Here is a 16,600-nt window from a genome sequence, read left to right on the forward strand (position 1 = left end):
AATGTCGAGCGATTGAAAGGCACCCGGCAGGGGGCGTCGATGGTGTTTTTTGGCACTGGCATTTCTAAAATTAAATTATGAGGTTTTACGTGCCAAAACCACTTTATGATTATGAGGCACGCCATAATGGGGGACTCCAGAAATTTGGACCACCTGGGGTTCTTTAACGTGCACCTAAATCTAAGTACATGAGTGTTTTCGCATTTAGCCCCCATCGAAATTCGGCCACTGTGCCCGGGACTTGATCCCGCAACCTCGTGCTTAGCAGCCCAACACCACAGCCACTAAGCAACCATGGCGGGTGGCACTGGGATTTCTCACATGCCGCAACGTATTTCCAGAAGGAGCGAGCAAGGCCTGGCCAAAAGAAGCGTCGGCGAAGCCGGTTGCAGGTATGGGAGACACCAAGGTGACCTGCTGTTGGTAAATCGTGAAGTTCTTGGAGAACAGCTGACCGGAGGTGCTTGGGAATGACGAGGAGTAGGGCAGGACCGTCGGGTCATACATTGTGGCGGTATAATGTAACATCCCGGAGAACAAACAGGTGAAGGGACAAATCATAAAGCGAAGATTTTAAGCCATCAATGATGGCGCACAAGGTGGCATCACGGCGTTGCTTGTCGGCAAACTGTAGCAGCTGAGAAACAGAGAAAACACAAGCTTCGGCATCGGGGTCAGGGTCGGCGGATGGTTCGTACACTGGACAGTGTGATAAACAGTCTGCCTCTTGATGTAATCAGCCCAACTTGTTGCATAGGAATATTCTTGCAGCCGCAGATTGCAGCCACAGAGCCCAGCGACCAAGCCGGCCAGTAGGATCCTTAAGTGAGGAAAGCCAGCAGAGGGCATGATGGCCCGTGATTACAGAGAAGTGCGCGCCATACAAGTACGGGCGGAATTCGGAAGCCATCCAGATGAGAGCGAGGCATTCACTGTCTGTAATCGAATAGTTGCGTTCCACTGCTGTGAGGAGGCAGCTAGCGCAGGCAATAACACGATCTTGACCCTGTTGGCGTTGGGCTAAGACGGCTCCAATAAGGTGACCACCGGCATCGGTATGCACCTCTGTAGGAGAGGACGGGTCAAAGTTGGCCAGTATAGGTGGCGTGGTGAGAATGTTGGCGAGATGGGCAAATGCGGTAGTTTGAGCGGGGCCTCATGTAAACGGCACGTCCTTCTTCAGAAGAGCGCTAAGTGGTCAGGCAATCGCTGTGAAGTCTTTAACAAAGCGTTGGAAATAGGAGCAGGGTCCTACAAAACTGCAGACATAGAAGTAAAAGCAGGCGAGGTGTCGTCACCGGGAGCCATGGCGGAAAGCAGGACGGTGCGGCCACTGCGGAGCTCCGTGGCGAGGACGGGATGCGGCACCCTCCCCTAAAATGTTACTGAGACTGGAGACTATTTACAAAGTATATTTACAAGGGGTAACTGCAGCGCTGGCCTGTTCAGCCGACAGCTCGAGAGCCAGAGAGCGTTCGTCGTCTTCGTCGGGGCGCCCGCGTGCATCGGCCACAAGAAACACGCAATATGCATGTATCATTATTATGTGCAATTTTAATTATACCAAGTTATGGTGTAAATATCAGCGTGCTAACAAGAATGTTCCCAAATGGTAATAATAGCACAAAACAGCAGCATGCATTCCACTGATGCTGTGGCTGGTATTGACTTGATGAATGACCATCTTCAACCAACAGATGCCTCACCACAAGTTTCTGACCCTTGAGGAAGCTGTGGAAATGGTCTCCAATGATGATCCACCAAGAAAAGCTGAAGTTGTACTTGTGCCACCGTTGAACGTACATGATGAACGTGCTAGCCAAGATGGGGCGCCGACATTGTGCAGGTGGATGTACAGTAAAACCTCGCTAAACCGTATCTGCTTAAACAGTAGTTTTCTTTTAAAGTAGTAAAGTCAAATCCCCGACTCAGAGGCCATTGAACATAATGTGTTTTGTAGCCACATAAACCATACCAACTTATTGCGTGTGTATCGGTTAACACAAGGTGTTTCCACTTTTCGTCGCGCAAACACAACGGTGCGTTGTCTTCATCGGCAGCCTAGCAGAACAACAAGCCTCAGAGATCGGAACAACAGCCTCCAAGTGCCCTGTGCGTTTGCGCATGAAGCCACATCAACATCATTTCGGCGCCGTGCCAGAGAGCGAAAAATAAAATGAGTTTTTCAAGTACAGCTCACCTTATGGATGAAAATTCACCAACTTATTTAGGCCATTCAATGATTAGTTAGAAAAGTGTTTCAGGGCCCCATTAAATAAGTGATGTCCCTCAAAAAATTAAACAGTAGACTTTCATTAATTTCGCTCAGCACAACTGGCCACATCCATCGCCCATGTCCATTGTCTTGCGCATCTGTAGACAGTAAGATTGTCCTTTGGCTTGAAGTGTCTGCATGGATCCGAAATGGCCGGGTGCTGATTTGGATGAATGACATGTAGAATGGAATAGTGCAGAGCCTTTCATGCTGCAGATTAATGTTGACCAACTGGGGCTCTTTAATGTGTACCTAAATCTATGAGTGTTGTTCTTATATTTTGCATTTATCAAAATCAAACCTGGGTGATTCCAAGAGATCAACACAGGTTCAAAAATTCATGTTTTAGATCATATTGAATTTTTTATGTCTTATGCTCATATCAATTGGTAGCATGAAAGTGAACTTGGCTTCTTTGTCAAACAGATACTTAGGAGGAAAAAAATACCAAAATTCTTCAGTGTGGAGGTGCTATTCTCATGCACCGGCCATTCTTACTAATGGTATGATTTGGCAAGTAGTCAGACAGTGCACAATTGTGTGCTTTATTCACAAATAAATTCCGCTGCCAAGAGCATAATGTTTACAAACAGAAAGACATCACACTGGCATACTCATTGATATTGTCCACTCAGAACTTAGATGGGTCCCAAATGTAGCTTGTAGAGTACTGCAGCACGGGACTTAGAAATTGAAAAGGGAGCTTCAGTAGAGAAACCTGATTGTCCTGAACCAGGTTAAATCGAATCGGCCTTGATATGGAACAATTTTGTGAACATTGTTAAGCTGTAGCAAGAATAGATAGCAATAAGTTTGGTTATGCCAACTGAAAATTGTATCCACACTCAATAGGCTGAATTCCACACAGTACCCAACATTGTAACTTGAGTTTTTGCCATGTGGAGACGACACAACTGCAGCCCTCACGAAGGAAAAAAAAAAAAAAAAAAATGAACAAACAAAACAAGAACTTCTCTTTTAATTGCTTGCATGCACTTGCTCGTCTACTCATTTCCACTTTGTTGTGGCCTTGTGTTAAGAGCGTTGAACTGGAAATATAGTCCTTCTTTATTTCCCCGCTCTCATTTAAGACGCTGTCCATTACACATCAATGCAATTACAGCGCATACTAATCATGACATTGAACAAGATGACTGGTGCTTTTGAGCCGGCGTAATCAGTTCTTTCACGGTGCTCCCAAACAAGGTGAACAGGCAGGCATGCAAGCCCACAGCAAATAGAGTTATAGTGAAATCGCAGCTTGATAAGAATGCTTGTTTAGTGCTCGTGCAACAGTGAGACATAAACAGCACGCAACTCGCAGGCATCTGCTAAAGGCATGACAGTTGTCTGGAATTCATTACGCTGCAGAAATTAGTAGCGCCAACTTTTTGCATGTTCAGAACTGGTTATGAACTCCACGGATGACGGGATTCACGGTTTCCACTAGAATTGTTGTCCGACTCAGTGCCAAGCATGCTGTCTTGGCACAGTGCCAACTAACGTTATTGCCTATAGATGCCCTATGTGTTCGGTGCCTGAGTCATGTGAAAGTGATTGACCGAGGATATTAGTGGTGTCATTTTGGAAACGCTCCACGTGGTCTAGAGCGGCCAGTAGGCTTCAGGTGTTCTCAAGACACTTTTTTGCAGCTTTTTGTCTGAAGTCTTCCCTAACTTACTTTTTTTTTGCTTGTCTCAAAACTCCTTTTAATTTCCACTTCTTCCCGATTTTCACAGATTTGAGTTAACAGAGTGTCACTGCACATAAGAAATTAGCCATATGTGCATTTAGCAGTCATATTTTATTACACTTGTACGTCAAATTACAGGCCACATCAAACTAGTGGAAGCTTTTTCTTGTGAGGTAAATGCAAACAGGTTTGACTGTACTGAACGGTAGAATCTGTGCGCAGTATGGAGGTGAACTGGCGAGCCTACATACCCACGGGCAGCCAAGTAGCGAGCTGCCGGACTGTTGCGAGCAATGCTACCAGCTGGCGAGATGTGGTCTGTGGTGACCGAATCACCCAAGTTGAGCAGCACATAAGCCCCTTCTATTGACAGCGTTGGTCGTGGGTCACGCTCCTGCAATGAAGAAAGCGCAGTTCCTCTTTAACATCAACTGAAGCATAGACATGATCATCGTCCATGGGCATTTCACACTCTACATGCATCACAGTCGTGTACAATGTAAGAAACAACTTGAAAGTACTCAGACACTCATGTGTGGTTGTCACTGTGCAGACTGTGATCGTGCATGTCTACTAAGATAATAGGGTGTGAATCCCAAAGACTGTAACACTAATAGTTTGTGGGGATGCGCGACTCTCACGCATCCCCTGATATGCTGTTTTCCCGCACGGCTCGCGTGGCCTGGCGCCCGCGGCGGTCGGAGTGGTACAAGCGCGGTGCGAGAGATGGCGCGAGTGTCGCGCCGCGGCGGGGTTACTCAGGCGCCGAGAGACAGGGCGCTTCCTCTTTAGGTTCGGGGAGCAAGCGGTACGGACGTGCCGTGCCGCGCGTGCGGCGACCCATGCTTCTGCGAGACCGTCTCGCGTGGCCGTCTTGGAATGCGCCGCCGTTTGCGTGACAGGACGTGCGAACGACCAGGCGTTGGGATCCAGCATGGGGCGAACATATTCGCTCGCTATGAGGTCGCGGTAAGTCGGACTTCTAGATTTGTCGCGCGCCCATCGGCATGTTTTGTGGATAGCAACTCGGCTAGCAGGCATTAATCTATGAAAGGTGCAATAAATGCCCTTGTGATTGTTTGCACTACTGTGTTGTCGTTCCTTTGTCCCAAGAGCACGGGTGTGAGAGACCCCACATCTGGCTGCCCAACGTGGACCTCTTGGGGCATCGGACGATAGTTTTAACAGTTTTGCTTCGTTCGAGACCTTTGTTTGAACCGAAGCGTAGGCCTAGTGTGGATTTTGATCGCTAGCGTCGGCGGCATGCTTTCTTGAGCAAGGTGATGGTGGCTGTAGTGTGTTTGAACATGTCAACATGCTAAGCCTTTTCGCAAGTGTTTTTTTAATGACATTCGTCAGTACGAGAGCCACGTGGTCTGCATCCTGGGAGAGCGAGGCTGAGCGCCCGCGGAGCAGTGGCAAGCCTGAAACGAGTGAGTACGGAAGCCTCGTGGGTGGTCCGAATTTCTTATGTAAATGTAGCTTCTTCTTGCACTACTGTGTTGTCGTTCCTTTGTCCCAAGAGCACGGGTGTGAGAGACCCCACAAGTTTGGGCACAATATTCAAACCTTTATGCACCATACTGGCACGAGTACAAATTTTACAGCATCGGCTGTTATGGGCTCATTCCAATAGCCGTTTCGTTTGACGATGGTGTCCGCTGCCACTGCCAGTGGTGTCCGTAGCAGCTATCACCAAGAATGAGAAAATAAATATTCAATTCCCACTGGGATCAAACCCGGGACCACTGTGCACAAGACAGCTACTCTACCATTGAGCCACACCAATGCTTGTTAGCTTGCAGGGGGAAGAATGCCCCATAAACGTGCCCTAGCACACGAGGAGACACGTGATACGACATGCGTATCGCATAGCATCAATACGTGCACATTTTGCAGTACATTTGCATATTATTACACCACGTGGCATGCCATGTAGCTGATGCACAGGTAGCATCACAAGGTAGTTAGAGAACGTTTGTGGAAGAAAAACAAGTTTAAGACGATGTATACAAATCTGCTAAAAAAATATACAGGCTGTGTCTGGAAAGTAATGCCTTTGTTTTTTTTTTTTCTGGCGCTGCTATTGGACATACCACGATCGGATTGGGTCGGTTAGGTACGGGTATTCTTAGTTTTTCATCATTGCCTATCGCAGCCTGCTCCAAACTCTGGGAGGGTCAGGATCGCTGTTTCCATGACCCTCCTGATAGTGCTCTGTCACAACGTGCGATGGCATTAGCACGCGAACTATGGTGTGCGATCGAGTTCTGTGCTAAATTCGATAAGAGTCTTGCCAATACTTACCAAATGATTCAGCAAGCCTACGGGAATTCTGCTTTGTCATATTCTCAAGTTCCAAGGTGGCAGAAGGCGTTTAAAGAGGACCGAGAAGGCGTGGATGATGAATCCCGCTCTGGACGGCCATCAACGAGCAAAAGTGACGAAAATGTATCTCGTGTTCATGATGTTTTGAACACCGACCGTCTCATGAGTGTGTGGATGATAGCAGAGACTTTCAATATTCCGAAAACCACCATGCACAACATTGTAAGCGACCATTTGAACTTGCGGAAAGTGTGCCAAGCTGATGCCCAAACTGTTGACTGACGGCTACAAGAACAACCGAGTGGTGATCGTGAGCGGACTTCTGGAACGCATGCAAATTGAACCTTATATTTTAGACAGTGTCATTACCGGTGATGAAACATGGGTATTTGAGAACAATCCTGAGATGAAGCGCCAAAGTTCCAAGTGGCACACCTCGGGGTTTCCTCGCCCCAAGAAGGCAAGAATGAGCAAGTCGAAAGTGAAAACAATGTTAACTGTCTTTTTCGACGCCAAGGGTGTGGTTCACAAAGAATTCGTACCCCAAGGGCAGACAGTCAACGCTGCCTACTACGTCGATGTGCTCAAAAGATTGAGAAAAAGGGTCCTCCGAGCGCGAAAGGATATTGCCGACACTTGGCAGTTGCACCACGACAACGCTCCTAGCCATACTTCTCTGCGCATACGGGAGTTCCTGGCCAAGCACAACTTGGTCACACCTTCTCAGCCCCCCTATAGTCCTGACCTGGCTCCAGCAGACTTTTTTCTTTTCCAGAGAATCAAGAGCGCCCTGAAAGGAGCCCGTTTTTGAGGCTACTGAAACCATGCAAACCGCAGTGACAGAGGCCCTAAAAGAGGTTCCCGTCGTCGCCTTGCAGGATGCGTACAGTGCATGGCAGAGTCGCTAGCAAAAATGTGCAGATGCCACAGGGGACTAGTTCGAAGAATTTTAAACGTTTGTACCAATATCTTGAATAAACGTTTTTCTATGGATAAAATTGCATTACTTTCCAGACACACCCTGTATACAGTAAAAGCTCATTAATTCGAATTCCACGGGGATGCTACAAAAACTCGAATTATACAAAATTCTAACTAATGAAAGTCAGAGAAAAGATCACTCGGTTAAAGCGCATATATAGTCCACATGTGGCGTGAGCATGCGCACACACATGCTACGTCACGTTGGCGTGAACAACACTGTCTATAGTTCGAATCTCTGTCGCAGCCAATATAACCGGACGCGGCCAACGCGGGTCGATGTGCCCGACATCGAGATGGCTCTAGCTCCATCCGTGCATTCGTCGTGCCTACTGGCGTGGAGAAAAACAGAAGTGTCGCAGTTTCACCTGAAAAACAAAGCATTGATTGTGATAGCAAATTAGTAGAGAGCTACACGAAGTAAAGGTAGTAGTTTTATCGGCCATATGAACTTGTAAACATTCGCTTACTAACTAAATTAACAAGTCTGGTGTCACGCGTGCACAGGTAAACAAGAACACATCTCGCTCGATGACCGCGGAGACTCGCTGAAAAACGCTGGAGTGAGGAATCGCGACAGTAGCAGCGAGCAAATTGACCTTAGTACCAGCTATCGCTTCAATGCAAACGAAACGTAAAAAGCACATCGCATACGAGGCTACTGGCCATACGCGCACTCTGCGAACATCGCAGATCGCTTTGAAGGTGAGGCCCACACGGGTGCACAGTTTGGCCACGTCGCAGATTGCTTTCAAGATGCAGTACTCACATGGGCATGCCGTAAACAGCAGCCACCGGGGAAGAATGTCATCCCCTCCCCTTTCTTCCCTCCCTCCGCTTCAACCCCATGCCTCGCGTGCAACAGGAGAGGGCTCCTTGCTCGCGCACACGAGATTGAGCCACGTGCGCCAGCTCACCCTCGCACACTTTCACTCACACATACAGCATACGGCACACGGCGGCGATTTTATCGCCCTTGAGCTTTGGATGGAACCTCACGGCAGAGAAGTGACTGACAACAGAGGTGTTGGTCATGCCTGGCCAGGTGCAAACACATCTCTCTCCAGTCAGGCCTAAACAAAGCAAAGCCGCAGGGCCTGTATGGCGACACCAGCGTCACCAACATGCTCCCACGCATTAGCACTCTCCCAATCCATGATGGCGCGGAGTTCGAATTATTGGTGACAGTGTGGATTTCATAGTGAATTAGCGGGATATGTTAAATATTGCTTTCAATACACTGCTGGACAGACCGCAGCAGCTACTGCGAATTATCCAAAATTTCGAATTAACAAGTTGTGAATTAATGAGCTTTTACTGTATATTGTGTACCTGAATAAATCAAGCTGGCTAGGTGACTATGTCCCAGCCGCATTTCAAAGGGGATGCAAATAAATAATAATAATCATCACCACTAGCAGGCAAGGTGACTGTTTGTCACCGCTTTGTATAAAAGGGGATGCCAATAAATCCTCATCTTCATTAGCATCGTGGTGTGCCACTTGTCACGCAATGCGCGCCACATAGCATCATTATGCGCTGTGGGGTTCTCACACCCATGCTCTTGGGACAAAGGAACAACACAGTAGCACGAACAATCACAAGGGCATTTATTGCACCTTTCATAGATCAATGCCTGCTAGCCGAGTTACTATCCACAAAACATGCCGATTGGCGCGCGACAAATCTAGGAAGTCTGACTCACTGCGACCGGATAGCGAGCGAATATGTTCGCCCCATGCTGGATCCCAACGCCTGGTCGTTCGCGCGTACGGTCACGTGAACGGTGGCGCGTTCAAAGGCGGCTACGCGAGACGGTCTCGCAGAAGCATGGATCGGCGCACACGCGGGATGTCCACCGCGTTCGCCGGTCCGCTGCCCAAGAGCCAGCGTGTTCTCCCTTGCGCCCAGGTAACCCCGCCGCAGCGCATCACTCGCGCCATCTCTCGCACTGCGCTTCAACCACTCTGACCGCCGCGTGCGTGGTGAAGCCGCACGGAGACGGGGGCTATGCGGGAAAACAAGATATCAGGGGCCGCGAGAGAGTTGCACATCCCCACAGCGCACACTTTATATTGGAGTTGCATATTAATACACCAGGTGGCATGCCATGTAGCAGTTGCATAGGTCTTTGTACAAGGAAGAAAAAGAAGGTTAAGGAGATGTAAATGAAAATGCTAGAATTAAAAACATGTACTATAGCATACCTGAATAAATCAAGCAGGCTAGGTGACTGTTTGTCACCGTCCCATTTCAAAGAGAATGCTATTAAATCATCATCATTAGCATTGTATTGTGCCATTTGTCATACGATGTGACATGTATGCCACATAGCGTCAGTACATACAAGCAATGCATTGCAGTTGCATTGTACTTCACGAGGTGTCCCAACATGCGGGAGTTTGCATATAGTTGCACATAGCAGTTGCATGTGCCATGTAGCTGCACTTGGTTTACTCAAGTAGTCTAGGTGACCATTTGTCACCACTCCGTTTCGAAGGGGATGCCAATAAACCATCATCGTCATCATCATCAACAGCATCGCATCATGCCACGGGTCAAGGGATGCAACATGTGTGCCATGTAGTCTGGATGCTTGTGTTTACTCTTCGGTTCACGTTATGCCGCCTCTTTGCAAGGTACGAACCTCTGCTGAAGACACGAATCGTAGAGCTACAGTTGGGCTCACGAGACTGCTGTGCAGAGCTCGACGTGTTGTGGCTTAAGCCACAGCTTACTTGACGCTGGGCGGACAGTTGAGATTGTTCTCGTAAAAAACGATGCAAAGAAACTTCGCCGTGAGGACCCTGTAGTGTTTGGTACCAAAAATGGAGCTCCTATGGAGCCACTCTTCCAGCTTATGCTGCGACAGTGGTGTGCGTGCTGCACAGGCCTGCGACTTTTTGGTGAAACTGCTAACTTTAGAAAGCACTTTACATTATACTTAAGCCATGCTCCTTATACTCTATTTACTCGCATAATGAACACAATTGCAAATGGACACACCCCTGAAGTGTTCACTGAAAATAATCAATTTTTGATTACGCATAACAACTGCACCAACAAGTGTTGGTCTGCCGGGTTTGGTTTCAATTTATGATGATGATGATCACGATGACGATAGCGGTCAGGTGTTTTCCAGCACTACCTAGTGCCCTCTGTAAAAAGCCTGTACTCTCGTTAATGATTTAATTGCCATTCCCATCGGTCACAATGGCACATGCACAGTGCAATCAAACTTCTGGCATTCCCGCACAATGGGGTGCTAGGTAAGCTACACGCCCTTCCTCAAGCTCAAAGCTCTTGACAGCGCCTCAGAAAATGGCAACTGTGCATCTGGAAGGCGCTATGGCATCAATGAGGCACACATTCACAATCGGAGATGACAACATGAGAAACTGAAGGCTGTCAATGAGACATGCCAAGCCATCTTGAGACTGAAGGACATATTTGCCACAAATAGGACACCCGCGAAAAGGAAGGCACATTGATCACAATAGTTCCATTGAAGCAAATTTTTGCACTGAGGATTAGCCACTAACAGCAGATTGGAGCAGTTCTTGAACAAATCAAAAGCATTTGGAATAATGACTGTGTTGTAGCAACTAGAATAATATAAAAAGGCGCTTGTCCATTCCCGAAAAAGCATGACATCTTGGCTGAGAACTTCAAGGAGAGCAGCAAGGGGACAACATGCTTCAAGTGGTGGCATAAGCTTTCTTTTTGAAGAAAGAAGACGCTGTGTCAACCGCTGCCTTCCACATACAAAGAAAAAATTTTGGACTATCTCCAATTCATATTAAGAATCTGGCAAGATAAGAATATTGTGTTCTTGCAAATTGAGAATGCCAATCAAGTGACACTGAACACTGATATGCCATGGAGCAGGACAGCTCAAAAGGGCACATGGAGCATCTAAATAAAGGCAACTGGCACTGAGAAGCAAAGGGTGACGTTATGTTTGAGGTGACATCAGGCAGACGAAAGTTGCCCCTGTTTTTGATCTTCAGGCAGAAGACCCCACTGATGGCAAACTTTACAATTGACACAATGCGTTGGCGGGCTAGTTGGTGCAAATCCATGAATACTTTGTTTAGCGCAAAACAACAGACATAAGAAAGACGACAGGACAAGGCGCTTGTCACGCTTGATTGACACGCTTGAGATCCAAAGAAAACATTGCATGACCACGGAACTCACATGCTTGACTAAGTAACTGCACGGGGACAATGACTGGGGGTACTTCACCTTCCTAGCCTCCTTTTGCTGGACAGCTTTCATACGCATTTTGGGCAGAGTGTCTGGGACTAGCTGAAGGAACTGCGCATGGACATTGCGGTCATTCCGAGAAGCCTTAAGTCAATGCTGCTGCCTACAGGTGTTTCCTTAACCCTTTTAGGGTCAATGATGTAAATATACGGCACCGCGAACAAGTTCAAAATGGTTGATGCCGTATATTTACGGCGCCGTCTGTACGTTTAAAAAGCGTGCAATTTTCCAGATTTTTTTTTCGAGCCATGTACTGCCACTATGTGGGAATACAGGTAATTTTTTTCTCACGCCTCCCTCTCTTGGTTTTCATTGCATGGTTTGTTTTAGAGCTAGTTTGCTTCGGCGCATCTATATACTACCACTCGCGCATTGGCGCGGGCGGGCGGGCGGAGGTTTGGGTTTTGTTCCGCATGCGGTTTCAGCTTCTTGCGCTTGCAAAACTGATGGCTATCTCATTATAATCGCTCAAAGCGTGGCCGCCTGCTTCTCGCTCTGCAATATCTAATTGCATATGGTTGGCGATAAGATGAAGATTAGCGGAATTTTTTCACATGTTTTGCTTTTTTTGATAGGCACACAACCACACAGTTTTCGTGAGTGCGCTCACCTACGCAGTTCGATTACGCTATGGATATAAATGTAAGAGCAGGAACATTATAGACTTGCAAAATATTCTCGTGTGCGCATATTCTAAGCCTTGAGCTATAACAACGCATCAAATTTTAAATTCTTATAGGTTTATTTCCTTTTTTTATTGTCGTTATTCATGAATAAAGAGTACATATAAACCAACGCAAAATATTTTTTTCTCACTTTACGGTCACCCAGAAAAATTACAGTAATTTTTTTTCTAAATAGGTCCCTCAGAAGAAGTGGAAGCTGCAATAAAGAACATAGACCCTGAGCGGTCGCATATGGCGAAAAAAATCGACCCTGAAAGGGGTAAAGGGACCCTGAAAAGATTTAGACGATTTTGTACAAACCTATCGAGTCTTTAGGGTAGGTTCTTCGGATCATTAAGTGACAAAGTTTAGGCACTCCGTGTAAAATGTGTAACCCAGTGCATGCAGCAGTTGTAGCGAGCAGTTCTGTTTTCATCTTGTACATATGTCAGCCGCTACGTTCAGAAACGCGGGGTCGCCATCCATGACCGCGTTGATAGAGACCATGGTTTTGCTTTCACTCGGTGCGCACGTCGGCTGCGTGCCTTAAAAGCTTCGTGGCCACCATCAGAGTCCTTCAATAATTTTCTGGTCACAAAATTCTGCCGTAATGCTATGGAAGAGCTTGCGTAGCTGCTGCATGGCGGCGATGGGAGCACGGTGGGGCCTAGACAAAAGCTGCGTGCTGTGTCAGGAGAGATGGGTGCCCAAAGAATCTGGTGGCATCAGCAGTCAGTTGTCCTCATTTCATATAACTTGTAGATTTGACGGCTTTGAGCATTGCGTACGAGGACACAGGTATGGCTCACGTGAGCGACGATGCTTAAAACTTGCTGTGTACCAGGTTGTCGCTTCGGCTACAGAGGTATAAGCAAAAAGATTGCGTTGTTTGGTCTACCTAGTTATGCTCATAAGCGGGAGAGATGGAAATGTGCAATACCACAACAGGAAGCTGCCCAGCTTTACCTTTTACTCTCGACACATCCGAATGTGCAAAGAAACATTTTGACGCAACGGGCTTTGTTCGAAGCGACGAGTTTGTAATGAAAGGAGACACTGTGTCCTTGCAATGCAAGAAGGCTAAGCTGTAGCCCGTAGCTGTAGGTTTTTCAAAGGACTGCCAGTGTACCTGAGCAAGCCGAAGCTGCGATCCCGGTCAGCAGCAAAAAGGTGTCGTTTATAATCACCTGACGCTGCAGGAGAAGAAATTCCACCCTGTTCAAGCAGGGAAACATCCGACGCAACCGCGGCTGGCAACAAAGGCAAGCTAAACAGCTTTGCATGAGCATGCATGCCTAAGGTGTACTTTGCATGCCTAAGGTGTACTTAAACTGAGTTTTGCATTGTTCCGTAGATGCGAAAGTGGGCATCTAAGTGTACGAAGACATAGCCTGCCAAACAGAAGAAGTCGTTTGTTCCTTTTCGGAGTTGCAGGCAGTGAAGGGCCAGCTCCAGAGCACAATGCAGCAACTCCGCCAGTACCAGATTAAGCTCGCGAAGATGACCGTGTTAGTAAGCAAACAAAAAAGATAGGACCAGAACATTTGGAAGTTGTCTGCTCGCAAAAAGCTGATATTAAATGAGTGCCTGATGAAAGCAAACACGAAGTCTCCAAAAGCTGTCAGGTAAGCTACTGAGATGCGTGCAAATGCTGTATTACTCATAATGACCTCCTCTTGGGATCTGTGTCGGTCAATGCTTTTGAAAGACTTGGATATGGCCAAAGCTCCTGGGGAAAAAAAAAAGACATCTAGTGCATCGGCCTAGTCAGTTTGGGATGCTACAGCTTAGACCACTTATAATGTAACCATTTATAGCACAGAACTGGCTACAATGTGGCCTTTTCTGACTCCCATTTGCCCTCCCATAGAACTCCATGTATATACATACCAATTACAGTGCAGCCGCATGAGATGGAATACCAGTTATAAGGCAGCTTCTGCGGGAAAATCTCGCTCACAAGCGCAGTAGTGAGCATGCTTCTCAACTAGGTGCGCTGGCCGATGGGAGAGGAGAGGAAAGAGGGTGATGTGGAGGAGGAGCATGAGACGAGGAGCAAGCAAACTAATTTAAAAAAAAAAATGGCAGCAGCACAATCTAGGTGTGCAATCTTTATGCAATTGTCTACAGGTGCGAATATATCAATGACGAACTTCCCATGATGGCATGCCGCCCCACACGCAGCCAGACAGTCTCACCGGCTAGGCCTAAACAGCACGCCTCGTCGGTGACTACAGTTGTGGTTTGGTGCCAATTCAACAAAAAGCATTGCAGTGACTGTATGACACATTGAAAGTGGAGAAACAACCTTTATAATGAAAATGAGGGCCCGGGCGACACTCGAATGGCAGCAACTTGGTCCGCAGTCGCCATGTTTTCGACAAGGTGCATACGCCAATCAGACCAAGAAATCGGACGAGATACTGTAGTGTGCTTAAAATTTTGGTTGCAGTTTTTTTGTTTAATTATCATTACTTTGGCTCCTTGATGCGATGATTGCGGTTACCTGGACATTAACCTTCCAACGTTCTTAAATTTAAACGGATGAGAAACTACCGGTCACATGCTTCGATTCTCGCATACGCGCAGCTGCTTGGTCTACATGTTTAGCACATGTGCAGCCTTGGAACACTGTTGTTTTGGTTATGGCGCAGTACTGCTTATAGTGTGGATATTCGCGATTCCAGCGACTTATGCTATAAGTGGTCTATGCTGTATCTGGAATGGGCATATTCGTCTACTTGCAATACTTTGCTGTCTCAACCCTCTGAGGAATGTGCATGCTTATTTAAAGCAAAGAGTTGTAATTAGGAGTCATTTGCATGTCATCATGCACAAGTTTATACGAATTGTGGTAATTGCTTTGCATTCATTCAGGCATTGCATTTTCTTTTTGCATTGAATTTGCACGCGTGCAAGCATTCTGATAAACGTAAAAGAAACCAGTAAGTCTTCCGTGGAGTAGGATGCTTAGTAGTAGTACTATTCGACTGTACGAGAGACAAAACCTTTAGTTGTTGCTTGTGATGTTAGCCGTGCATTGAATGTAACTCTGATTGTTGGTGGCCTCTGGTAAGTGCCTGCAGCTCACCACGGCAGGTGGTCCGTCATGTTGTAATCGGTCACCTCCGTAGTACATCTGCTCTGTGCACGCGCATCTACAATGATGGGGAGTGGAAAACTAACGAGCAGTACTTGCACGGTGGCATTTTTTTAGCCCACAGTAGACAGCAATCCTTTTTTGTTGTTTACTTTATGCTTATATTTTTAAAGCTCGGCATGTGTGCGCATGAGTGATGCAGCACGTTGCTCCACATCCACACATACATTTGGTGCCCTAGCTAGCCATTGGACGTGAATTGCATCGCACTTGCACATTTATCAGCATGCCTATGAATGCAAAACGCACGCTCTACTTCTTCCCCAGGTACAAAAAGGAGTGGCTGTACAATTGCTTACTTCTTAAGGTAGACAGCTGTTTACACTTTCCTACAAGAAAATAGTTTCCTTCCCCTTCCCAACCCTTGCACTCTGTGTGGCTGGCTACCTGAAAAGCTTCAAGGTCGATTTCTGCTTTGATGCAAGCTCATTTGCTGTCTTGCAAGAAAAACTGCAAGGAGTTCCTGAAAGAGAATGCCAAGGTTAGACACCATTGGACATTACCTTACAATTGTTCTGTTCTCAAATAAGCAGCGTAACTAAACAAACAATTTTTGCAGGTGTACTCATGTTTGATGAAATGAGTGTGAGGGAAAGTGTTCACGTGAGAAAATCCGACATGTCCCTGTAGGGGAAGGTGGATTTTTCTGAGCACACGAGACACATGAGACCAGCGAACCATGAAAAGGATGGCAACAACAAGCTCATGTTTTTGTTCCGGCCCTTTCTTGATGGCCGGTTAAAGACAGTGGGCAGTTTCTGTGAGTCTAATGCTGCACCGGGCTCAGATGTAGCAAAAGTGCTGCTTCAGTGCATTGTGCACCTCACAAATGCTCATGTTGTGGTGGACACCCCCCCCCTCCCCCCCCTCCCCCCCCATCACAGGTCACAATTCCACATCAAATCAATCAATTCTGAGGTCCGTGAGTAAATATATAAGCATTATACCTGCAGCTTTCAGTTGTATAGTGAAACAACTGAGCTAACAAGCATAATTTCTCTTCAGGTACAAGCGGCAACACAAAGAACACCAAGAACACGTGCCAACACCTGTGAGATCCGTCAAGATTTGGTTACGTGGTGATAGGCCCTCCACATATATTCAAGTGCATTCGGAACAATCTGCAGAAGATTGGCGAGTTTCTGGTAAGCAATCAAGTGCTCACATGTGCACTGCTTGTGCTGTATATTAATTATTTTTTTGCGCAAAATATATTTTTGTTTTTGTAA

The 16,600-nt window shown here is 46.8% G+C and overlaps 1 protein-coding gene across 3 annotated transcripts in view; it reads right to left on the reverse strand.

Annotated features, from left to right (window-relative positions):
* Positions 1-16,600, reverse strand: part of LOC142583417 (cytoplasmic aconitate hydratase-like) — a 244,026-nt gene that overhangs the window by 43,849 nt on the left and 183,577 nt on the right. For all 3 annotated transcript variants that reach the window (XM_075693876.1, XM_075693874.1, XM_075693875.1), the window contains one exon: positions 4,220-4,362. In XM_075693876.1, the coding sequence (XP_075549991.1) occupies positions 4,220-4,362 (143 nt within the window). The remainder of the gene's footprint in view (positions 1-4,219; positions 4,363-16,600) is intronic.

This window comes from Dermacentor variabilis, chromosome 5 (genome assembly GCF_050947875.1).
Source record: "Dermacentor variabilis isolate Ectoservices chromosome 5, ASM5094787v1, whole genome shotgun sequence".
NCBI lineage: Eukaryota > Metazoa > Arthropoda > Arachnida > Ixodida > Ixodidae > Dermacentor > Dermacentor variabilis.